Source organism: Tachysurus vachellii, chromosome 14 (assembly GCF_030014155.1).
Source record: "Tachysurus vachellii isolate PV-2020 chromosome 14, HZAU_Pvac_v1, whole genome shotgun sequence".
In the NCBI taxonomy this organism is placed as follows: Eukaryota; Metazoa; Chordata; class Actinopteri; order Siluriformes; family Bagridae; genus Tachysurus; species Tachysurus vachellii.
Window position 1 is genome coordinate 6,832,939 of NC_083473.1, and position 25,533 is coordinate 6,858,471.

The following is a 25,533-nucleotide window of genomic DNA, read 5'->3' on the forward strand; positions in this document are numbered from 1 at the left end:
AACTAGTCATTTCTCTCATGCCTTGGGTTTATCTTTAATAGCTTTGTTTCCTGGGCTCTGCTTCTGCCTCCTTTCACCCGTTTGCTGTTTGTCTGATTTTCTGCCAAAGTGCCTGATTATTGCTCTGTCTTAAATTTTGTCATTATTTTCCTTCCTGCATGTGTGTTTGAGCAGGCTTTGTAATTTTACACCAACACACAGCTGCAAAATATAGCTTTCTAATAACCTGTGCTAAATTAGAGGAGACTGTGAAGATTTAAATATGACAAAATGTTAATGCTAGACATTATCTGGCTAAATGAGTTATTTAGCTAGAGTAATGTAACAACAGTCTACAGTATGTTTCTTCTTTGGTCTAAAGTTAGAGCAGTTAATACAAATCACAGGAGACATAATGTTGATCCATTTAAATGCCTAGAGGAAAGACATAAACGTTGATCCTTTTGAAAACTCCAGCTTAATGACTGGCTTCCAGCTGTGACAACACAGGCTGAGCTGGTCAAGCTGGATTTTTCAACAGGGAAGTTTGTGGGCAAGACATAATGAAGACTTAATAGTAATAGAGATGTGAAATAAAAGTTTCTGTTCTTCTCTCAGTTAAGGACGATTACATTCTCTGTTTGTTGGATTCACAGTTACACTTTTCTTTTTTGTTCCACGAACCCTGGTTTCAACGCCCAGTTTGTACAACCACACAACAACCTCAAGCTACTGACAAATTCCCCCTCTGAATTCTACACGGTTTCACTATATATATATATATATATATATATATATATATATATATATATATATATATATATATATATATATATATATATATAAAGAATATTATTTATTATTTATACAATTATTAATACAAATATAACATATATTTGATTTATATTAATAATTGGATAAATAATATATAATAAATATTTATATATATTTATAGAAATATTATATTTAAATAGGATGAAGAAAAAATTCTTTTGAAATGTAAAGCTTTTAATTGAAACATTATTCCATTAAAGTTTGTTATTAATGTGTCCATTTATTAATACAATAATTAAAACTAAATAAACAAAAGGATATCATGATAGACACAAAATGTTAGAAAGAGAGTCCTGATATAATTTAGCACGATATTAATAATAATATTAATAATAGAAGATGTAAAATCGTTAATATATAATAAATGTACAGGTAATAAAGTGTAGTTATATAAAGCTGAGTGTAATAAGCTCTAAAGGTTGCGTGTAGCTAAAGCTGATCTAACTTCACCACAGTGTTGCGCAACCTGCGTCGTCTCTTAGCAACCTGTTACCCTCCTACCACGCGCTAGAACACTCCGGCCAATCAGCGCGCGGCGGCTTCCAGCTGACGCAAGCAACGGTGTATAAATACAGCGCGACGGTTAACGAGGGCTCGCGCTCCGGTTTCTAGAATGTACGAGAACGAAGTGAAGGGACAGATTGTGGTCGAGGCGACCGGAGAAACCTCAGAGTTTAGTGAAGAAACGTCGCTAAAATGGTCTATAGCCAGGCTTTGGTGTTTGGTTACGGCTTGTCCGCCGGTTCCGAAGAGGATAACCTAACCGAGATGTGGAGAAAAGTGCTGCAGCGCTTCAGAGCACGTAAACAAACCGTCGGACGCCTCAGAAAAACCAGCAGCTCCATGAGTGAGTGAAATAAACACTTATTGTTGATTATGTCGTGTTTAATTGTCGTTTTTTATGTTGGTCAATACTTTTATCAAACAAATTACAAACTGAAAGTAAACACCCCCCCATATCTCGTTTATAGACAGATAGCTATATAAAATATATATTTGTAAATTTAAACCTTTTTAAATGTTTAAACCGTTTTTTGACGTTGTGAGGCGGAAGTGTGCGTCTGACGTCACTAATGATGAACTCAGCTGATAACAGCGTGACACGGACACACACACACACACACGGTCATCTAATTAAATGTTAGTCAACTGACCGGTTTAACTCGGTTTTATTTCGTTTGACAAGAAATGGCTTTTTTTTAGGGAAATTGCTAGAAAATTAGCAATAAATTGATTTATTTATTTATTTATTTATTTATTTATTAAAACGTGATCATTCTGATTTAGCTCCAGGAAAAAAGTCCAGATTAAATTAGAAATTTCTTGTAACACTATGCAGCCAAATCAGCAGTTAAAGTCGTCTTTAGCTGTGATCTCAAATGTTGTCGCCTTTTTGCCTATTTAATATGAAAAGGATGTCATGCTGACATCTCCATCGCTTCATCTCCACACATGTTCACACTTGAGGTGTGATGTGGAGAAACTCTTTAAGTGTTCGACTTTACAACATGGAGGATTCGGTCATTTAAAGTTTCCCACCATCATCTCATTCTCACAGGTCTGGAGTCAGAGTGCAGTCTAGAGGACGATGACCTGGAAGCGAGTATCCAGCTGCAGCAGCAGGAGTTGGCTGTGCTGATTGAGAAGTGTCTTGTAAAGGCGAAAGCGTCCAGTTTGCACTGCAGCGAGCTACTGGTTCCGACTCGCATGTGCACGCGTATCGCTGGAGACATTCTCCGTGCTTCTGAGCACGAGCCCTGCGGCGTGAGAGGAGCGCTCATTCACCTGTTCACTGAGGCCCAGGCAGGTTTACAAAAAGTGGGCACGGTGACACCAGAGCACAGCCTCACGCCCACCTTCGAGCTGTCTGTGGTGTTCCAAGTCCATCCTCAGCGCTGGCCGCCTTTAGAGCACCTGCTCGGGACAGAGAAAGTCCTGCGGCTCCGACCAGAGTATCGCCTCATCAAAAGGAAGCTGTACTCGTCCGCCAGCCCTACACTGATCGAGTTTTGAGTACAGGAGCCGTGTAAAGACGAGGGACTGTGTATGATCTGTATCACTGAGTTCAAGAAAACTGTTACAAACCATTTTGCACATTCCACTAAATTTGCTGTTATTCAGAATTTCTTGCCTTTCCTACAGAAGATACAGGACCTTGTTACTGCTGACCTTTATTTCTGCAACCTTTGCACATTTCTGTACTGTTTACAGCATGTATGAATGTTATTTCCATTAACAGAACTTCTGTTTGAGGTATGTTTTGAGATGCACTGTGGGGGGTTTTATATCTCCCTGGAAAAACATCATTTCAAACACAGGTTTATCTTTGGTATTATGAACGTTTGTTCCTGATCCTTTTAGATAATTTATTTTTCCATATGTTAAGGGAGCTAAGCTGGCTTTGTCTCCAATTTCTTTTCTTTTTTTGGTGCATTTAAACCTTCCCTCAGGATTAATGAAAAATAAAATCTTTGCACTGTGTTCAAATGTCAAATTGCCTCTTGCTGTGAGTTGGTGTGTGTTTGTTTTTTTTTTTTTTAATTGACCTAACATAATTTAACTCTAAATATGCTTGGCACGGACAGAAACTGACTGACCATTTAACTAAATGTAACATCTGAACATTGTGCTTAATTCATCAGTATCACTTCAGAATTTTTCAAATGTCACACTTTTTAAACGTCACATGTTTAAAATTCAGTATTACACAATGTCACGTTACTTCATAAATCTGCTGAGCATTTGCTCTAGAAATAGGCTGTGTCACAAAGTGATTTTAGTTTTGCATTGATAATGTAATATAAAGGTTATTACTTAACAAGAACAAATACATGAATAGATTATGTATGAACACAAGAATGCAAACTCTAAAGCAAAAAAAAAAATTGGTTTCTAAAGTTTTATTAACTCACATAAATTAAAACAAGGAGGGGAAAAAAAGGTACATTTACTTCTTTTTAAATATAGAAAGTTCCTTTAGCTACTTTTGACCTGTTTTAAGAATTTATTTTTTCCACAAGTCATTTGACAGCCCCTAGACATTGCACACCTAATGAAGTTTAAACCAAGTACATTAAAGGATTCATTAAACAAATTTACACTGTTGTCTTCACCCCAGTCATCCAAAACATGCTCAACATCCAACATCAGATTTGTTCATTTTTCACTGGAGTAAAAACTAATTTTATTAGAAAACACCTGTACATTCATGCAGTTATCTAATCAACCAATCAGGTGGCTGCAGCACAAAGTGAATGATGTGTACATGCAGATAGAGGTAAAGAGCTTGGGTTAATATTCACATCAAACACATCAGGTTTGGGGGGAAACGTGTGATCTTGGACACAGACCTTGATGTTGCTACCAGATGGTTTGAGTATTTGAGAAACTGCTGATCTGGGCTTTTCACACACCAGTCTCTAGAGTTTACACAAAATGGTACAAAAGTGAGCAGCTCCATGGGTGGAAACACTTTGTTGAGGGATCACTGGAGAACAACCAGATACTCAAATAATTACTCTTTACAACCTAGTGAGCAGTAAAGCATCACAGAACACATGTCAAACCTTGAGGTGGACAAGCTCCAAAGATCAGATCACATCAGATTCTTGTTCGGTCCTTTACAGGAGAGCTTCTTTTTTTTTCTTCTACCATTAACTAAAGCTCTTGATCCCGATTTGATTTGTTATGCTGTTGCCACGGACTGGATGAATGCACAAGTGCATGAAAGCTCCTAATACACGGGCTGGTGAATGAATATATTGCTACTCATATCATCAGCAACACTATCTTGTATATACAAATGAAATGGAATGATAAGTGATTCCAGTTGTAAAAGATGGCAGTGTTCAGCTACACCGTGTACTTTTTAAAAAAATGTTTACAGTGAGTCAGACTGTGTCCTAAACAACACTGAAAAGCTACTGAGGCTTTGTTGTAAAACCTTGGACACCAAGTACTGATGACCTGGCTTATCTTCAATGTTTTTTTTGCCAAACCATTTAGTGGGGTAGTTGTGTCTTCTCTGGCTCAGTTTAGTTCTGATTCAGCAAATAAATAATGCTGACTTCTAAAGAGACCATGAGACACTGTTTCCTTGTCTCACACACACACAGAAAATATAAACATGCGAGTGACTTGTTGCTTGCTAGTGTGAAGGTAGGACACAGAGAGACCGAGACCGAGACCGAGAGAGAGAGAGAGAGAGAGAGAGATCCTAAATGTGTTGTGGACTTGCTGTTCATTTCTTCATCTTCATATCAGCCTCGATAGCACTGCGGCGACCCCGGGTGCCTCCATCCTAGAAGAAGAGAAAAAGCAGGGATAGAAGGGAGGTGTGAGCAGGAACACAAGCTTCTCTGTACTCAAAATAACTACTTTCTGTTAGCCATGACACAGCAGACTGTACACTCTGAATCCTACAAAGAAATATTTTCATGTTTGAAATCAAACATGACCAACTGCTTAATTCTGTTACAAGTAAGACAAAGAATAGTATAAAATTAAAGAAATAAATCAGGTATGTGATCCTAGCACATCTCTATTCAGTCCTACTACAAGAGGAGAATATGATTGTGTGTGTGTGTGTGTGTGTGTGTGTGTGTGTGTGTGTACGTGTGTGTTTGTATGTGTAGCAGAAAGGCAGGCCTTAAGGGGGCAGAAAGAAAAGCTCTGAGCTGGATACTTACAAAGAGAGAGAGAAGAAAAGCAGGAGAGGCCATGGGGAGACTGTCCTGTAGGAGGACAAACAGCAGTGAGAAAGAGAGTCTCTCACACACACACACACACACACACACATCTAAGCAACTCGCAACAGACAGAGATTTATAACTACGGACACACAAGCAGATTTCCAGACAGACAGTTGAAGCACATATAAAAGCTTTTAGAGCAACAAGGAGCTTTTCTGTTTGTAGGAAATATTCACTCATAATAAACTGGAACGTTTCCACAGCAGGAGTACGTCCCACAACAGAAACCAACACTGGATTTATGCTGCATTGGAGGCAAAGTTTTCTCTACTACCGGTTTCTTTCCTGTTTACAGAGTGACGTCAAATCATTCTCACTGACCAGTGTGAAGTCCGGGCTTCTCTACTCTACTAACAGTCAGTACTGTTATGATCTCATAACCCCGAGCTATCTTTGGTCATATGCTTCCGTTACTGTGCTGCAATGACAGGCTTGAAACTGTAAAAGTGCAATTAAATGTAGTGTGTTTATAATAACATAAAAAAAAATAAAAATAAATAAAAAGTTAAGCCTTCACGTGGCAATATATTTTATATGACTTCTACTTTCCAGTGGGGCAGAAGCTACTGGGAGAGGAGCTTTGCATGTTGTGCAAAAACCACGATGTGTCAGTCCCAATACCATGAGCAAGCTGGACTGATTCCATATCACTTGTTCTTGCGCAGAAGTGTACACTGAATACACTCAAGACAGTAAGACAGTCTGACCCTTATCTCGTCCGTGTTCAAGTCAGAGCCAGATCTCTAACTGTACAGTCAATCCATAGGTCTTTTTAGCTGTTGTCACGTCCACTCGTTCTAGCTGCCTCAATCTTACAGTTTTAAAAATGGAACGAGGAAATGGTCAAATCCTTTAATTCTGGTTAAGGATTAGCTAGATTCTTCTGGAAAAGCTGAGGGCATTTGTGCATGTTTTCCCACATCAAAGACAAGAAATTGAAATCTTAAATCCAACACCATTTAGATAAAATTTAGATTTGAGGTGTGTGCACCTGGATGATGCACTTATTCAACCTAAAAAGCAAAATGTGGAACGAGAGAGCTCCGCTTATGTGACAAAAAGGGGCGGGGCTACAATGCGCTGACAATGGACGAGAACATTTTTTTCAATATTGCTGACGACAATCCGTTGGAATAATCATCTTCCAAATGTCTTTTAAATTAGTCCACGTTGAGAGAAATTTATTTGTAAAAGAACATACAACTCAAGTTAACAGCATTGCATTACAATAGTTTTGACATAACTGGCCATTGACTTGGACACGACTTATACTTCTTCTAGTAAAAACACTTAAAAGACACTACGTTTATTTCAACAAGTTAATAAACTTTATTTGATAACAAGAGGAAGAGGTTTAAAATAAACTAACAGTCCCTTACAGACAGACTGCACACTGTATTTAATTCTGAACAGTGAGACCTAAATGATGCTCTGAACTTCAGGAATGAAAGCGTGAACTGAAAAGCTTTGCATGCTCAATAGTCTAAAGAAATATTAAGTGCTTGCTTCTGGAAAAGATTATTTTGGGTTGATGTTCGATGTGATTGAAAACGCTTATAAAAAATGTAAATACGAATAAACAGACAAAAGGAATATGGAAACACATGGAGACAGTTACACACCAAGACAACTGCCATGGTAATTTCTCAGAATTTAAATTCCCAGTGTTATCTCTGGTTTCTGAGGTCTAGCCTGCTACTAAAACTCTCAGCACTTCCTGATTTCTGTGTTGGTGATCTTCAGTGAGCTCTCACTAGTGAAGCTTTGTTGATTGGATTAACCAGATATTCCAGAGTATGATATTCCAAAAGGTGCATTTTGACAGCGTGGGACAGAATAAGCTTGGTTCCTGTAACGATCAGGTCACCACAGTGTACTCTTCAGCACTCAAATAAAACCAATCGTCATCTAAAAACACACAACTAATATAACGTGAATTAAAAAAGCTGTGTGTGCAAATCTTAGGAAAAGCTCTTTAAGGAACAGTCACGGTTCTTGCCGTACAGAACAGGAACCGCGCAGCTCTTATTCGGGAGATTTCCACAATCATCCCCACAGGTTATAGACTAGTAAAGATGGATATGAAGATGAGATTGTTAACGTTCAGGAGCTTTGAACATTTTGCCTGAAAGCAAAGGAAGTCACAAAACAAACAAGACAAAGTGTTGTACAATCAAATATACAAACTAAGAGCAGGAGAAAGCTCACACAGATTATTACACACAAACACACACCCACAAAACACACACACAAGCTCAGTAAAGCCGGGATGGAAATGAAAGCGAAAGAGGGAAACAGTGTGTTTCAGTGCTCTTTTTTTGTCGTCACGCCCTCGTTGATGCCGTGTACGCTAAAATTAAGCAGGGATACACACACACACACACACACACACACACTCACACACACACACACACACACACACACACACACACTCTCACACACTCTCACACACTCTCACACACTCTCACACACTCTCACACACTCTCACACACTCTCACACACTCTCACACACACACTCTCACACACACACACTCTCACACACACACACTCTCACACACACACACTCTCACACACACACACTCTCACACACACACACTCTCACACACACACACTCTCACACACACACACTCTCACACACACACACTCTCACACACACACACTCTCACACACACACACTCTCACACACACACACTCTCACACACACACACTCTCACACACACACACTCTCACACACACACACTCTCACACACACACACTCTCACACACACACACTCTCACACACACACACTCTCACACACACACACTCTCACACACACACACTCTCACACACACACACACTCTCACACACACACACACTCTCACACACACACTCACACACACACACTCACACACACACACTCACACACACACACTCACACACACACACTCACACACACACACTCACACACACACACTCACACACACACACTCACACACACACTCACACACACACTCACACACACACTCACACACACACTCACACACACACTCACACACACACTCACACACACACTCACACACACACTCACACACTCACACACTCACACATTGTTCCATTAAAACCTGTCAGTTCATATTAGTTCCATGATTACAAAAGAAAGGCATAAATGAAATAAGTCTATCCTTTCAATTAGGAGGAAAGTAATGGCACCTGTGTGTCTGCCTCTGAGCTGAACTGCTGGAAGATTTTACTTGCACCACACACGAGCTCTCTTAATGTTTAGTTGTCAGTTTGCTGTTTTCAGCGCTGAGGTTTTTGCCTTTTATGGAGTTTTGTGGACGTCGCTAAACGAAAAGCAGCTGCACTGTGAACGAGGATACTTCCATCACTGGCATTTATCACAGTGCAAGTTAAAGACCACGGTTACTGAAATATTTGTAAATCTAGCAAAATTGTTATTACAGTTTGGCCTGTAAAAAAGATTTACACACAGATTTATTCAAAAAAATTCTATTAAAAAAATTATTGTGAAAAGGAAACTGTCAGATCGACATCTGGAAGTTTTTGCCGATGTACAGCCAGTTTCCATGGCCTTCATCTAACAAAGTTGATTTCAGCTAAAAAGTAGGGAAAACTAGTGCCACATAAGACAGAGACAAGAAATTGAGAAAGAGGGGAAAACTGTGAAGGAAAATCAACAAGGGCGTGTTAAAAAAAAAAAAAAAAGAGTACTGAAATTTGGAGAAGTCATGGATGCGGATTTCGTCTGAGATGCAGCTGAGAAAGATCAGTGAAGATCAGTGCTTGATAGACTGTGAGACAGATGGCTGGTGAGCGATTGCGTTGTGTGTGTGTGTGTGGGGTGAGGGTGGGTTTGAAGTGATACGTGTGACTTGACAAGCATGCATTGAGAGGATGAGGTAAAACATCCTTAATGTGTCTGCATGTGGGTGTGTGTAGCTTTCACAATTACTACAAAGCTGTAAACAGTGACACATATAAAATACAGAAATAAATCAAATAATAATTCGGGCCAAGTTTCCCAAAATCCTTGCGGTGAGGAAAACATACAGACGCCTAATTACATTTTTAAAGCAGTTTTTCGTTTTTGAAGCGTCTAACGTGTGGTGTACGATTGTGAGGTTTCAATATCAGGAGATTCGAGGTCTCACTGGCTGCAGATGGAGCCACACGAGCCCTACGCTCTCTAATATACAGGTCGTACCACCTAGAAGTATAGAAGTCAAGACTTAAGAAGTAAGAAACAGTATCACTTTATTAAATATTAATAAACATCCTTATATTTCTCTTATATACAAATGTGTTGTATTATTATTACAATTATTTTAATGCTGGACACTCCATGCACTCAATGGTCACAGCTTTGCTTATGTAGAGAAAAAGGGGGCGGAGCTACCAGCTACCGATGCTGAATGTGAAACGTTTTTTCAAGACGGCTGGCATCGACTCCAGTGGACAAGTAATTTTATGATATCTTATAAATATCTGGATTCTACTTCTGTTTAATAAAAAATGTTATCGTTTCATTTGAGATTATTCTACTCTTTTAACATTCATACGCTAGATGCTAGGGTACATGGTGCATGTCGCAAGTGCATAGTCATTTGGATCACAGCTTAAATAGTGTTTGCTCTGCTACGAAACTCTTCTGGTTTTGAGAAACCTAGTCCCTCAGTGAGCCATTTGTTCATCACTACACCACGTTATGCAGTTTATTTCAAATGAAATAAATACACAAGGCAGGAATGACAATGCGGATGTGGACATAATGGTGCCGTGGGTTTGCTTCAGGTGTTTTTAAGTTACAGATACTTTGGTGTACACCTGACTGGAGGGCATGGGAGAGGAGTCATGCATATGAAACAGGTTCATGCAGATGGTGCAGCCACAAACCGTCACGGACGCGTTTGCGTACTGCTTAACGACCACAATAAAATCTCACCAGAGAAGGTTTACGTTGGACTTTTTTTAGCCAATTTCATTTCGATTTAGAGTAGGACAGTGTTTATGTGCAAGCGTCAGAATACACTAATGATGTATAACTGAGGGTTTAGTAAATCTAAACTGTTCTCAATGATGAATATTATCCCTGCTCATGTTTTAGCTGGACATGATGAAGACTTACCATCAGATGATCTTTCTAGAAATTCATGACAGCTGAGCGTTTAGTCGTTCCGATCATCTTTACGATTGACGATTCTTGCTCCCAGGGATGTCCAAGACCACATTTACACCTGGCATTCTCATGTGACTGCTATCTGATATGTCTTCAGTTAAAAATCAGATTGATGTGTTGCACATTATATGCAAAATCACCTCATAACTCTTCGATCACCAACTTCCCGTGTCGTCCCTCATAAAGAACACAGTCCTGGAGTTAAAGTTTGATCTGTTTATAGCTAGTTTGCTTGGGACATGAATATGATATTCATATAGAAAGTGGTGCAAAGAGGTTTTCTGTGAGATCGGGTTAGCATTTCTGTGCTTCTCTGTGGTTTATTCAGTAGAAAATAAAAGCAATCCCTAAGCATATTGTTATAATTGAGTGAATCTTCCATACATTATGTTGTGTATGGAGGAAATGGATGTTCATTCATTCATCTTCTACCGCTTATCCGAACTACCTCGGGTCACGGGGAGCCTGTGCCTATCTCAGGCGTCATCGGGCATCAAGGCAGGATACACCCTGGACGGAGTGCCAACCCATCGCAGGGCACACACACACACTCTCATTCACTCACGCAATCACACACTAGGGACAATTTTCCAGAGATGCCAATCAACCTACCATGCATGTCTTTGGACCGGGGGAGGAAACCGGAGTACCCGGAGGAAACCCCCGAGGCACGGGGAGAACATGCAAACTCCACACACACACACAAGGTGGAGGCGGGAATCGAACCCCGACCCTGGAGGTGTGAGGCAAACGTGCTAACCGTTAAGCCATCGTGCCCCCCCTGGAAATGGATGTGTGATGAGATTTTTGTGAGAGGTTTACACTTTATGTAGACACTCTGGAGAGAGCGATCGAATTTACATGCGTGTTAAATAAGCTTTTTTTTTTATGCGAGTTGCATGAAACTGCCAGGTGTAAAAAGGTTCTGTGTGTATGCAAATGTTTAATCTCACTGACCTGTTTGTTAGTATCTTGTTTGGAGTTGTTCCTTTTCCTTCTGGGCATGGCAGCTGGTTCTGGCTCTAAATGTGCATCTTTGTGTGCTGGGCTCAGGCTCTAAGTATATGAGACTGTGGGTTAGCGGGTGTAACCCTATCCTTATTGACAGGGACTTTAGCAGGCTTGGGGATTGTTTCTCCAGCCATGATTAAATGAATTTGGGATTCTGACTGCTCTCCCTTCCACCACAATCAGCGTGTTTGGTGTGCGCATCTCACCTTGTCGTTAGGGTCTTGTTTACGGTTGGCCTCTCGCCCACGGAGGCTCTTGGCGCTGATGCCTGATTCAGAAGTCTGCATGATGAGCTGAGTGGCCAGAAATTGCTGGATCTGTTCCAGGACATCACGCTGCATCTCCAAGGCCATGTGGTAGACGTCGTGGTCCGAGCTGTTGTACATGACCGCGTTCTGAAACATTAGCATGATGTCTCGCTGGAACTCGGCTGTCGTGCGGATCTGCCCTGTCTCAATGTTCTTCTTGATTGCAGACAGGTCCATGGGCCTGAACATGGGGCAGGAGGAACGAGTGAGACTTTAAACAGTTCTAGAAAGAATTCATAATACTTAGAATCTGTTCAACAAAATCAAAAATTCCCTGTAAACAAAACCTTTCTTTAAAATCTGTACACTCCCCTTTCCTAGAAACACCATAAATGAATGCAAATTCACTGCTTATTTTAATTAGGATAGAAACTGGGGGGTAAAATACTGGTTCAGTGCTTGCTCTTAGAATATGACCTATACCTCACACCTTTGTTCTAGTACCTGTGTACGATGCTGTGGTAGCCAGGAGCGATGTCGTCAGATACAGGCTGGAGAAAGACACTCGCATACCTGCACATATGAACAAACAAAGCTCAAATCACCAACAGGAAATGAATTCATTATTAAACAATCTGACATGACATATTATCTCACAGCTAACCTGTGATTGGCTGCTGCACGCCACACCAGCATGATGGCCTTCTTCCAGATTTTCTGGGCCTGCAAAGCCTCCTGGTCCTCGCTACACATCGAACTGGCTCCCAGACAGAGGGACAAAGAAAGGTGATAAATTATATAGTGTGCTTGATATTTGCCTCGTTATCAATTCCTTTCTTGCTCAAACTCTGTAAACACTCACACACTACTCACAACTGGGAGGATGCAGGGCTGCTGGCGGTGGAGTCTGCGGTGGTGTAGCGCTGGGAGTTCGTGCCGTACCCATCCTCGCTCTCGCTGGCTGGTGGGTCCACCTCTGAAAGATACGGCCCCTCTCCGCATTCCTTCATCTCCATCACTTCATCTGCATCCACCTCACTCCCTCCATCTTCATCCTTCACCTCCTAGAGTGAAAGAGAGAGAGAGAGAGAGAACATTTAACAGTAGTGCAATATATTCACATGTCTACTTTACCCCCGTACTATAAAACCATATATGTCAGCAACGGATTGTGTAACCATGGAAACCTGATCCTAGGCTCTATTTCGTATTCATTTTCAATCATATTTAAAATCTAATACCTTTGGGTCTCTCCCGGAGGCAGAGCTGTCCTCTGAGTCGAGGCAGGGCGTCTCAGCTTCTGGTTGTGTCCATTCCTCGCTCTCACACTTCACAGAAGGACTGGGCGTTCTGTTCTCCGTCTGCTCCTCCTCCTGTGCACCATCCTCCTCTACGTCCCTCTCATCATCAGCTGCCGTCTCAGGCTCGTGTGCATTCCCAGGAACTGCTGGAGGAACAGAATCAGGGTCCTCGGTCGGCATCACGGACACTCCGGTTTGTGCTACCTCTTCCACCATGACAGATTCCACCACGATAGCAGTGGATGCCGGTGAGGAAGAGATAAGCTGCGGGCCGGTGAAAACTCTGGTCTCAGGCTCAGGTGCTTTAAAAGGCTGGGATTCCCAGGGATCTGAGAGGGGGTGGCCCCCTGCCACTGCTTCTTCACAAAGAGAGAGTGCAGCCTCCACTGTTGCCGCATCCAACACCTCCACTGAGTCATCCACCTGAGAGAGAGAGTGAGAAAGACCATTGCAGAGTTGTTAAGAAGGAAAAAAAATGTCAGTAATCTGATCAATAAATTTCCCATATCTCACGAGAGAAAAGAACGCCACCATCATCCTGGCCAATCTGGACTAAATAATACACTAAAACTGTCATAAAAAATACAGAGTGCCTCCAAATGATTTTGGGTGTCTCTGGGTCTGTTATTTGTACCTTTTCTTCAATAATGGCTATAATGTCCCCCACTGTCTCCAGGTCCAATTCGTCTTCCATGTAAGACACGGCCACCAGGTCCTCCACCAGCTCTCCCTCTCTCCCCTCCGTCTGCTCCGACCCAGACTGTACTGCTAGCACCGACTCTGCCCCTGAACATTCTGCCCCTTCACACACACACACACACACACACACACACATTTCAGTATCAGCATCAAGAACATCAACAGAAAGCTTACAAAATGTCCATCACTGTGATTTCTAGAAGTTTTCTTTAACTCTTTAATTTTGTAGCCACATTAAATAAATACTGCATCTGTATTGTACGTGACAATTCCATAAGTATCACCATAAAACCACGGATTCTTTACACTCTAGAAGTCTGTGAAGAATTCCTTTAAAAATTTTTCTTATGAAAATCCGTTAATAAACTGACAGACAGAAAAGCAAAGCTGCAGAGAGGTGTAATAAAGAGAGAGAGCAGCAGAGACCTGTGGTGGGTATAAAGTGATGTCCGGAAGCAGGAGGAGCTACAGAGGGGGGGTTAGAGGGCTCGGCGCTGGTGGGCATCTGGACTGGGGGAGTGCCTTCCAACAAACGCGATAATGTTGGTGCATCTGACGCACACACACACAGATATAGCACTAAAGACACACATACACAATAAAGCAGCAGATTCACTTCTAGTAGGCAGATACTAGGGACGGGAAAAAAAATCCAGCTTCGGATGCAGCGCGATGCTATTCCGGACTTTCCCAATCAAACATTTCTGATTTAAAAAAGTCCCACAGTCTGTAGGGATGGACAAAGAGAAACTAAGCATAAGAAAGTTCCAGTGTACATGAATAGACACATGGAAAGCTAACGCTGCCAACAAGTCTAGACCATCTATTTGTGTACGAGAAACACCCTTAAAATATCCTTCAAAAAGGAAGGGAGCTAATGGAGAACAACTATCGGACATTTGAGCTAGCTGTAATCTTGTCTGGATCAATTCCGATATCTAATCAGATTGTGTGCTGGAGCTATAAATCCTATAAGCAATCGCTCGGTCCGTTACAAGAAATCATGCTAATCGTATCTCAGACAAACTACATGAAAACACACTGCCTCCAGCACTCAGTAACTGAGAATCATGCAAACAATAAAAGAAAGGTAGTAGCTAAGGTCATATAATCACATGCAGCAAGATAGCTGATTAAGTACATTACAGACTACAGGAATCAAACAACTGTATAAATTCATTGTCATTCATTGTCATAAAGACATTGTCCTTGTCCTCTCTGGATCAATTTTACGATGTAACATCTTGCTTACGACCTTTAACAAAATGTCACCAAGCCGTTGGCAGACATTTCGAACTTCCATCACAAATATCAGGAACCTGGCTAGTGTCTTTATTTTCAAGAAACAGTTATTACGTTTAAATTAATTAATTTCTTTCTTTCTTATTTCCCTCAATTTGTCAGTTTTGTAAAAATATGTTCCATCATCCACATACACTAATTAAAAATGACTGGAAAAAAAAAATCGTATTGCAAAACCGAATTTTAAACGAATGCCGTTAGGAAGTAGGGCTTGCTTATTTATTTAAACCGATTGTCTGCGAATAAAAAAAAAAAAGATTAGTCTAGGCAAGTGATTTGTCCACCTCTACATTCTAGGGCTGCATTTACATCTCAAAATATTTAGTATAGGAATACATTTGATATTAGATCTTGCACTTTTCCCATGACAGACAAAGCAAACATTAGAAGAACTCCACAGTATACCTTCATGCCAATAACTCAGAGCACTTTTTCCCCAAAATCAAGAAACACAAGGAGAAAGTTTAACCCTCATGTTTTTTTTTTTCGACTTGGAAGAAAAAACTTAATGATTTTAAACAATATCATTTGTGGGGGGGTTTTTTCCCATCCTTTCTAACAGCTCAAATGGAAGCATAATCATTTAAAAAAAATATCCCAACATAACACTGTTTTGCAAGCTTTGCTTTGCATAGCATTGTTAAAATGTGTACATTAAGCACAGAAACCTGAAACAGTGGGTTAGACACAGCGTGAGACTGCGCGGTAAGCCATGTTGTGACTGAGAGAGCGTTTACCTGATGAGACATCGTGGCTGGTTGAATGAACAGCTGCAGGGACGTGAATGTCCATACCATGAGCACCATTACTGAGAGCTGCAGCCACCTCACCCTCCACCACCTGAGCACAACACACAGCTTTTATCAACACAACTACCTACAGGTACAGGATACACGAGGTAACTAAATTAAGACCGGCCTGAAGTTCTGATGTACTGTTTATGCCACTGCAGTGTACTATAGCACAGCTGCAGTGCGTCATAGATGCACAAAACTTTTATATCCTCAAACATCGTCTTGTCCACCGAAGTCTCGTTGGAGATTTTAATTTTTCTTATCTGCCCCTTTCATTATGTAAGCGAAGCTGTATTCCACACTTCACACACACATCTTATTATTGAGTAGGGGGGAAAAAAGAAAAATTTTAGGATTCTACACAGATTTGATAAGGTTTCCCCCAGATGAGTGTAAAAAATAAAACCTTTTGGGTCCCAGAGTCGTGATGCTTACCAGTCTAGGGCTGGCTGATAGGAGGCTTCCTTTCTTCAGCAGCTCAGACAGCAAAGGCGAAGGTGGGGGTGTGGCTTTCTGATTTGGGTGCTTCTTCTGTGGGGATTCGTCGATCAGAGCACTCAAACTTCCCTCTTTATGCACTGGGCCGGCTGCCTCAGACACTGGTATGAACACTGGCACACCCTGAGTCTGAGCAGAACGGACAATGATTATGATTAGATGGTCCAAGCTTCTGCACTAGTGGTCAAGTTGCAACCACCACAAAGTCACTAGCAAACGCTCAACCCCTGACCTGTTCAGCAGATTGGATCTAATTGTTCCTCAAGAGAAATGTATAAATATAAATGTAATGCATCATGCGATAACTCTTAAAGCTTTATAGAGACCTATAGATTAGGGCATGGACTCACCATAGGACTGGGACAGGACTCGTCTGTCATTTGCTGAGGGGTGTCAGGTTGTGGGACGTCCATGCTGGGAGAACTGGCCCCTAATGGAGAGCGGACAGTGACGCTCGGGTGCCTCTTTGTGTTTTTAGCGGCTTGCCGTGCTGGAGACATGAGAAGAAGAAAAAGAAGAAGAAGAAGAAAGATGTGACATGAAAAGATTTTAAGTTAAAAACGCAACAGAAGTTTCACATCTGAAAGATTTATCTCACCGTAGTTTAAACAGGACAGTGCTTTTGAGTGTAATTTCTGAAATTCTGCACTTACCCTGATAGGCTGTCTCAGTAGCTCTCCTCTTCTGTTCAGCCTCCTCTTCCTCCTGTTTCCTTTTTCTGTCAGATTCATTCACAACATGAAAATGTATCAAAAAATCATTTTATAGAGTAATTATAAACTACATAATTAGGGGTTCCTTTCAAAATGGCCAGTGAGTCTATGTAAAATACTCGTATTTATGGTCTCTCTCAGCAGAACTTATTGATGCTTACTTTATAGTGAACTGAATTACTGCTGCAGACGACGTCCTTATACTCACACAGTCAGGAGCATGGCGTGGTGAGTCAGTAAAAAACTCTACTTACTGTTCAATTTCTCCCCATAGCTCCTCTAGCTTAGAGTCCATGTGTCCTGTCTGAATCAAATCCACCTCCTTCTTTAGCTTCCTGCAAGCAACAAAAACAAACAGAGAATTCAATTAGTAACTGGAAAAAAAAAAAAAAGAGAAGGTATTTACAGTTTCCATAACCACAGCAGATTTTCTGCAGCTTTGGGCCGAGAAACGTGTTAATAAATGCCTGTTATATTAATTCTGTTTACATTCATTAATTTAATTTGATGACTTGACACTGATATCTTCTGTGTGCCATTCGGTCTATTCAATTCTATTCAATTCAAGTTTATTTGTATTGCGCTTTTTACAATTGACATTGTCTCAAAGCAGCTTTACAGAACATAAACATAGAACATAAGGTTATTATAAAGAATAATATAAAGATTAATAGAATACAAAATTCAAGATTAATATTAGATATATCTAAATGTGTTTGTATTTAGCAGTGGCAGTGGTATTTTGGCAGCAGTGGCAAGTCAACCAGTCGGCCTCATCTCAGTGGAGGTCCAAAATCTTCATGGCACAGAAGACAATCGGAGCTGGTACAATTTCTGAATGCCTCGAGATGGGTAGAAAGTCTATACAGTTAGCAGAGATGATGAGTGGAGGAAAGGTCAGAACAGGCACCTGTATTTCTCCTGGGTGTCTTTGAGGAGTCTTTTGAGTTCGTCTATCCTCTCTGCTGTGAGCCTGCGCACGATCACATCCTCGATGGTCTCTACCACTTCTCCCTTTTCACCACGCTTCCGCCTAGAGAACATCAACACATCTTAAGCATTCAGAAAACTCTCAACCCAGTCAAACAGCATCTTCTAAAGCCATGTGTCAGACAACTTTGTGTGTACTGCAGCAGATAAGGACATAAGCAAAGTGTAGGACAGAGAAGCAGGACATTTCAAACCAAAGACCTTTGGCCTTTATTCGCACAATGCAAGTGTGAATTAAACAAAAGTTGTCTTTGGGCAGACAATAAATCGCTAAAAGGTGACAGGCCTAATAATAATACAATTAAACAGATTCCTATTTAGCGTTAATTCTTTTTCTTTTTTGGGGTTAATGTGTAAGAAAATCCCAACAATTCCAATATTACTACAAGGAAACCTCTTTAATCTTAATGCACCAAATTAGTCTTAAAACAACAGATCTGTGTGTTAAAGTGTCAGTGAAGTGTGTGCATGAAGCCGGTTATGACACTCACTTTGGGGCCTCTGTGGTCTCCAGCAGCTCTGAATACTGGGAAGCGCAGTGCTGTTCACAAGGACGAGAAATGTGTGGTAATCTCGAGAAACAATTCGTCTCAGGTCTGTACGTCTTGTAAAGAGTCTTTTCCAATAAACTACACACACATAGTTTAAACATTTGCTGCATTTAGCTTTAAGATGTTTGGATACCTTTTGAGAAAACCAGTCTGGAGGACGGCCTGGCTCAGAAAAAGGTTTGATGGCTCTGCTCACTGACACCCTGGAAGAAGAAGAACAAATTTAAAACTAAACTCAAAATGTTCAGTAAACAAAATAATTAAACAAATAGTTGATTGTTTTAAAGCAAACAGTATTTAAAAAGGGAGGGTTACATTTTTATTTTTTTTTTTTACTTTGTTTACTCGGGTATTGAAAAGACCATAGCGAAGAAGACGTTTTTTTTTCATCATCAGAGCTTCATTTGAACACCCCCGAAACCCCTGATGTACTAAATCATGCAAAAATTAAACCCAGGACAGAAAAAGGAGAGAACCGCAGCGACTTCAGTATAGATGCCGTGCGTTATGGTGTAACATATCTAAAGAGGTCTAGCATGTGTGATTTGTTTTGGACAAATGAACACTTCTCCCAGACCTCATGAAGTGTTGGATAATCAGATTTGATCCTTTTTAAGACATTAAATCACTGACATAACCGTGATCCTCTGGATAAATGAAACGAGGTCGGTGTCTCCGTGAGACACATGTTGATAATCCGAGTTCCTCACCAGTTCTGATCTCCGCTCCTCATCACTGACGAAGCCAGGCACAGCTTCTCCCGGATGGACCACGGCTCTGTCGGCCCGAGAGACAGCATCTTATGTTCTACACAACCAAAAACAAACAATATATACAATTGAGTTGTTTTTTTAGTACAAAACTCAACTCGATATCAAGTCAAGTAGCTTTCATTGTCATTCCAACCATATATAGCTGTTGCAGTACACAGTGAAATGAAAAGACAGAGATAAAGACTTAGTAAGTTAGTCCTAGATACATAAAGTGTATCTATGCAAACTGCTGTACACAGTGCAGGACAAAACAGGACAAAAGACAAAAACAATACAAGACAATACACAAAATATCATTTATATACAAACATTAGTAAGTGTTAGTTTCATAAACATTTAGCAGGAGCTCAAAAAACAACTCATACATGATGTAGCTATGAATGAAATGACAGAATCTAATTCAAGCTAAATAGACAAGCTAAGGCTAAAGCTAAGGCTAAAGCTAAAGCTAAGGCTAAAGCAAAGGCTAAAGCAAAGGCTAAAGCTAAGGCTAAAGCTAAGACTAAAGCTAAGACTGATACCATGGCAGTGATAATTATCCTAGCTAGCTTAATACAAGTCAGGCTTATCTTTTATGTATCTCTTGGCTTAACTAAAAGCAGCAGAAACACACATTTAGTATGTAATCCATATCTATTACACTCTAAAGATAATAATATTAGATCTAACTAGCGCGTTAGCTAGTTAGCTTTTTTGTTAGCTAGCCTCAAGCTAGCAAGACCAAACATAACAGTTTGTTTATTTCAACTGGCAGACAGCTGGGTAGAAATCAAAGACTAACGCGCTTTAGGTTTACTCTCTGCTCTGTTGTGTGCATCGGTAACATACAGAATAAGGAAATAAATATTATCGTCACTTACTACCCACTCCGGTGGACATTTCGAGCTGCACTCGGCGCACATTTACGTCTATTTACGGCTCTCTGTGCGCACTTCCGTCTGAAACGCAGGATGTGTGCTGCTGAATTTATAGTCGCTGCGTCGGTACTCTGTTTGACGGGGGATTAGCTCAAATGGTAGAGCGCTCGCTTAGCATGCGAGAGGTAGCGGGATCGATGCCCGCATCCTCCACTCGCTTTTCTGTTACGTCATTAGGAGAAATACTTTTGCCAGATAATAGTCTATTATCTAGGTCAGGTAGTGCTGTCAGATGACTGGGAAACTACAGCAGAAGTGATCAGGGAGAAAGGTGCTGGATGTGTCATCTGGAAGGAGGAAAGAAGATAAGGAGACTTGGTGGTGGAATGAGGAAGTTCAGGATAGTATCCAGAGGAAGAGATTAGCCAAGAAGAAGTGGGACATGGACAGGACAGAAGAGAATAGACAGGAATACAAGGAGTTACAGCGCAGAGTAAAGATGGAGGTGTCTAAGGCCAAGCAGAAGGCATATGACGATTTGTATGCTAGGTTAGACACTAGAGAAGGACCTAAGTTAGCTAGGCAGAGGGATCGAGATGGGAAGGATGTGCAGCAAGTTTTATTAAGGATTATTAAGATCAATTATTAAGGATAGAGACGGAAGGGTGCTCACAAGTGAGGAGAGTGTACAGAGGAGATAGAAAGGAATACTTTGAGGAGCTGATGAATGAGGAAAATAAGAGGGAAAAAAGAGTAGAAGGGGTGAACTCTGTGGAACAGAAAGTAGATAAGATTAGAAAGGATGAAGTCAGGAAGGCTTTGAAGAGGATGAAATGTGGAAAGGCAGTTGGTCCTGACGACATCCCGGTAGAGGTCTGGAAGTGTCTAGGAGAGGCAGCAGTGGAATTTTTAACTAGTTTGTTCAACAGGGTTTTAGAGAGTGAGAGGATGCCTGAGGAATGGAGAAGAAGTGTGTTAGTGCCGATCTTTAAGAATAAGGGTGACGTGCAGAGCTGCGGCAACTATAGGGGGATAAAGTTGATGAGCCATACAATAAAGCTGTGGGAAAGAGTAGTGGAAGCTAGGTTAAGGAAGGTGGTGGAAATTTGTGAGCAGCAGTATGGCTTCATGCCCAGAAAGAGCACAACAGATGCAATTTTTGCTCTGAGAAGTATAGGGATGGATAGGGAGGGAGTTGCACTGTGTGTTTGTAGACTTGGAGAAAGCGTATGACAGGGTGCCAAGAGAAGAGCTGTGGTACTGTATGAGGAAGTCAGGAGTAGCAGAGAAGTATGTTCAAGTTCAAGTTCAAGTTTCTTTATTTGTCATTTCGCTAAATGTTGAGTGGAACGGGATGTCGTGTCTCAGAGGTCAAACGGTGCAACATCCATACAGACATTAAACATCAAAAAACAACACATAGCAGAAAACAAAGCAATGCAATTTAAATACACAAAAAATACACTCAGCAATAAATATAAGTGTGAAGACTCTACAATGCTTCCTTGATATTGTACACGTGCAACAGGAGGCATTCAAAGTCAGCAGCTGGTAGCGGACTAGTGCAAGATGTGGTAGAAAGGGAGCAGGTAGAAAACCTGGAGAGGTGGAGGTTTGCGTTGAGTACATGTGTGTGACTGAAAGGGAGGGAAGTGGAACAGTAAGGTTACAGGGTGAAGAGGTGAAGAAGGTACAGGAGTTTAAGTACTTGGGGTCAGCAGTCCAGAGTAATGGAGAGAGTGGGAAAGAGGTAAAGAAGCGAGTGCAGGCAGGTTGGAATGGGTGGAGAAAGGTGTCAGGAGTTCTGTATGATAGGAAAATATCAGGTGTACAGGACAGTGGTGACCGGCCATGCTGTATGGTTTAGAGACAGTGCCACTGAAGAAGAGACAGGAATCAGAGCTAGAGGTAGCCGAGCTGAACGTTGAGGTTCTCTTTGGGAGTGACAAGATTGGACAGGATTAGGAACGAGTACATCAGAGGGACAGCTCGTGTTGGACGTTTGGGGGACAAAATTAGGGAGGGCAGATTAAGATGGTTTGGACATGTTCAGAGGAGGGAGAGTGAGTATATTGGTAGGAGAATGTTGGACATGGACCTGCCAGGCAGGAGGCAAAGAGGAAGGCCAAAGAGGAGGTATATGGATGTAATTAATGAGGATATGAAGCTAGAGGGTGCAAGTGTGGAGGATGCAGGAGATAGGGATAGGTGGAGAGAGATGATTCGCTGTGGCGACCCCTGAAGGGAAAAGCCGAAAGAAGAAGAAGAAGAGTCTATTTTCTATTAAATAGACAGAAAAATTCAGGTAATGTTCACGTCAACCATCATAATATAAAATAATATAATTGTTTTGTGTTTGTTTGGGCCAGATGGTCTGTTTTGTGTATTTTTATAACTGCTGATTTCTTACCCAGTGTTACATTTTACATTTACATTATTTACTGTCCAGTGTTCTGGTCTGAGTCTGGTTCTTCTCACAGTTTCGTCCTCACCCCACTTTGTGGCTGTTGTACACAGTCCGGGGGATTAGCTCAAATGGTAGAGCGCTCGCTTAGCATGCGAGAGGTAGCGGGATCGATGCCCGCATCCTCCAATGCGTCGTCTGTTTTCAGTGTACGTTCTCCTTCATTCTTTAATCAATCATTCTGCATCAGAACAATACAAAAATTATCATGTTCAGGTTAATCATCCGAATTTGAGAAAATATGACTAACTACATTACAAACACCACAATTATTTCCTCTCTTTGTGTTTCTTCTGTCGTGACTGGGGGATTTGATCAAATGGACAAGCGCTCACTTATATCTATAAATGAAGGTGAAGTTGGGTAAAGAGCCATGGGGTTGAATAATTAGTTAATTGCATGAAGGAAACGGTTTATCTGGCGTTTGTAATTAGGTAGTTAGGTCATATTTTCTCATATTCACATGATTGACTTACATATATACATACGTATATATGTAAGTGTATATATGTATGTATATATGTAAGTATAGTTATTAATGATATAAATGAGCGCCCTTCCATTTGATCAAATCCCCCAGTCACGACAGAAGAAACACAAAGAGAGGAAATAAATATTTTTGTACATTTTGTAAATACGTTTACAAAATAAAGCTTTTCTTTATTTATTCTTTTTATAGTTTATTACAAATTCTGAAAATACATGATTTTATCTTTTATATATATATATATATATATATATATATATATATATATATATATATATATATATATATATATATATATATATATATATGGTGAAGTTGGGTAAAGAGCTATGGAGTTGTCTAATTAGTTAATTGCATGAAGAAATAGGTTTATGTGGTGTTTGTAATTAGGTAGTTAGGTCATATTTTCTCAAATTCGGATAATATTTTGTATTGTTCTGCTGCAGTATGATTTTGATTAGAGAATAAAGGAGAATACAACGTACAGTGAAAACAAACTATACGTTGGAGGATGCGGGCATCGATCCCGCTACCTCTCGCATGCTAAGCGAGCGCTCTACCATTTGAGCTAATCCCCCAGCCATGTTACGATACCCGCAAACTGGGGTGAGGAAGGAACAGTGAGAGGAACCAGACTCAGACCAGAACTCATCCTCAGTTGGATGACACTGGACAGTAAATAATGTAAATGTAAAATGTAAGACTGAGCAAGAAATCAGCAGTTATAACAATACACAAAACGGCTACTACAAATGAAATATGGTTTAATAACGTTAAATATCGTTTGGGCCACTAGATGGCGACATTGCTCTGTTAAAAAAAAACACAATTGTCACTTCGTTTTCATCGTACAGAAAACCAGAGATAATCTCATACAGAAACTGGAACATATAGAACTTAAAAGCAGTTTGTCTACAATGTCTTACATCGTAATAGTTACATACAGTAATTTCATATTACACCGGTAAATATATACCTTACAGTGGGGGATTAGCTCAAATGGTAGAGCGCTCGCTTAGCATGCGAGAGGTAGCGGGATCGATGCCCGCATCCTCCAAAGCCTTTTTCTGACATATTTACAGCACAGTACAGGGGCTCAGGATTAAAATATTGTCTTTATAACCTACATTAGTTATTTCACATAGTTTTTAATCCATGAATTGTGAAGATGCTTTCACAGCGGTTAACAGTATGTCAATACTTACATTACAATAACAGATTATCTATTAGATTAGCTATATATCTTACAACTTTTCCACAATGTCAACAACTATATAAATCTTTGATTTTAATATTCAGTACAAAGTCTTAGATATTTACTGGTTAGTCATTTCGCAATACTTCTAAACATATATTTTCCGAGTAAAAGCACTGTTTTGAGGAGTACATGTTTAACATTAACAGCAAAAAATTTGGGAACCCTTTGCCTTTACTTCATACAAATGAGAAGCAAAGTAAAGCAATTTTCTGCCACCACCAAGAGAGTGAGGAGGTTTAACGCTTCTCTTTCCACCTGCTGTGAAACATTTCCTGTGTTTATTGGTTCCATATATTGTTCACGACTCCTGAACCAGCAGGTCATAATCACTGTGTTCTACAAGCTTGAAGAGTTTGATGTGCTTTAAATAGATCATAAAGAGAAAACATTTTTGCGTCATTCCTCTACTACAGGTCAGGGGTCTTTATATAAAATCTTTGAAATCTCAACTACATGATATTAATTACTTCCAAAACGCTAGGATAAACAGCTGACATGACTGAGTAATGACAAGTCGTATTAATGCCTGAAAATCTGTTCATTAATTGCGTCATTAAAGATTGTGTACATTAGATTAATGTTCAGCGATTCAGTTACTGCTTTCAAAGCCTGTATGTTTGGTAGCACTGATACACCTGAAGACCTGATTTCAATTTCTACAGTTCTGCTAATACAATAAGATTTGGTTTAGCTTCCTTTCATTGAAATGTGATCAACTTTGTTCAGTGACGATGTAGAGAAAAAAGGGTTTTATTAAAAGGGTTTTGCTCAAATCATGTTACTAACCTATTTAGCTAACCTATTCAGTGTTCAAATCTACGTTTTTATAATAAGATCATTGTTCAA

General features: G+C 40.3%; 2 protein-coding genes and 4 non-coding genes across 9 annotated transcripts; 4 read left to right on the plus strand and 2 right to left on the minus strand.

Annotated features, from left to right (window-relative positions):
- The first annotated feature begins 1,388 nt into the window (after positions 1 to 1,388).
- Positions 1,389 to 3,307, plus strand: si:ch211-39i2.2 (DNA damage-inducible transcript 4-like protein-like). Its single transcript, XM_060887367.1, has 2 exons — positions 1,389 to 1,660; positions 2,372 to 3,307. Exons 1-2 carry the CDS (start codon positions 1,510 to 1,512, stop codon positions 2,824 to 2,826), a joined length of 606 nt encoding a protein of 201 aa, XP_060743350.1. The 5' UTR covers positions 1,389 to 1,509; the 3' UTR covers positions 2,827 to 3,307.
- A 391-nt stretch (positions 3,308 to 3,698) lies between these two features.
- brd8b (bromodomain containing 8b) lies at positions 3,699 to 20,590 on the minus strand. 4 transcript variants are annotated; one of them, XM_060887200.1, is made up of 20 exons: positions 20,482 to 20,590; positions 19,559 to 19,655; positions 18,982 to 19,051; positions 18,789 to 18,901; positions 18,218 to 18,340; positions 17,562 to 17,642; positions 17,248 to 17,312; positions 16,945 to 17,084; positions 16,532 to 16,723; positions 16,040 to 16,142; positions 14,427 to 14,552; positions 13,936 to 14,102; positions 13,242 to 13,724; positions 12,874 to 13,064; positions 12,665 to 12,757; positions 12,505 to 12,573; positions 11,959 to 12,241; positions 11,699 to 11,797; positions 3,843 to 5,113; positions 3,699 to 3,804 (listed from the first exon to the last, which is right to left on the minus strand). In XM_060887200.1, the coding sequence occupies exons 1-19, from the start codon at positions 20,498 to 20,500 to the stop codon at positions 5,054 to 5,056; spliced, it is 2,574 nt and encodes an 857-aa protein (XP_060743183.1). In that variant the 5' UTR covers positions 20,501 to 20,590; the 3' UTR covers positions 3,699 to 3,804; positions 3,843 to 5,053. The 4 variants fall into 4 exon arrangements, with proteins under 4 accessions (XP_060743183.1, XP_060743184.1, XP_060743186.1 ...); XM_060887201.1 differs by having other exon boundaries at positions 18,789 to 18,838; positions 20,482 to 20,589; XM_060887203.1 differs by lacking the exon at positions 14,427 to 14,552.
- A 28-nt stretch (positions 20,591 to 20,618) lies between these two features.
- trnaa-agc (transfer RNA alanine (anticodon AGC)) lies at positions 20,619 to 20,691 on the plus strand. The gene has a single exon. It is a non-coding gene; the product is annotated as a tRNA-Ala (tRNA).
- Positions 20,692 to 22,998: 2,307 nt separating this feature from the next.
- Positions 22,999 to 23,071, plus strand: trnaa-agc (transfer RNA alanine (anticodon AGC)). Its single transcript has one exon. It is a non-coding gene; the product is annotated as a tRNA-Ala (tRNA).
- An 863-nt stretch (positions 23,072 to 23,934) lies between these two features.
- trnaa-agc (transfer RNA alanine (anticodon AGC)) lies at positions 23,935 to 24,007 on the minus strand. Its single transcript has one exon. It is a non-coding gene; the product is annotated as a tRNA-Ala (tRNA).
- Positions 24,008 to 24,413: 406 nt separating this feature from the next.
- trnaa-agc (transfer RNA alanine (anticodon AGC)) lies at positions 24,414 to 24,486 on the plus strand. The gene has a single exon. It is a non-coding gene; the product is annotated as a tRNA-Ala (tRNA).
- The last annotated feature ends 1,047 nt before the right edge of the window (positions 24,487 to 25,533 follow it).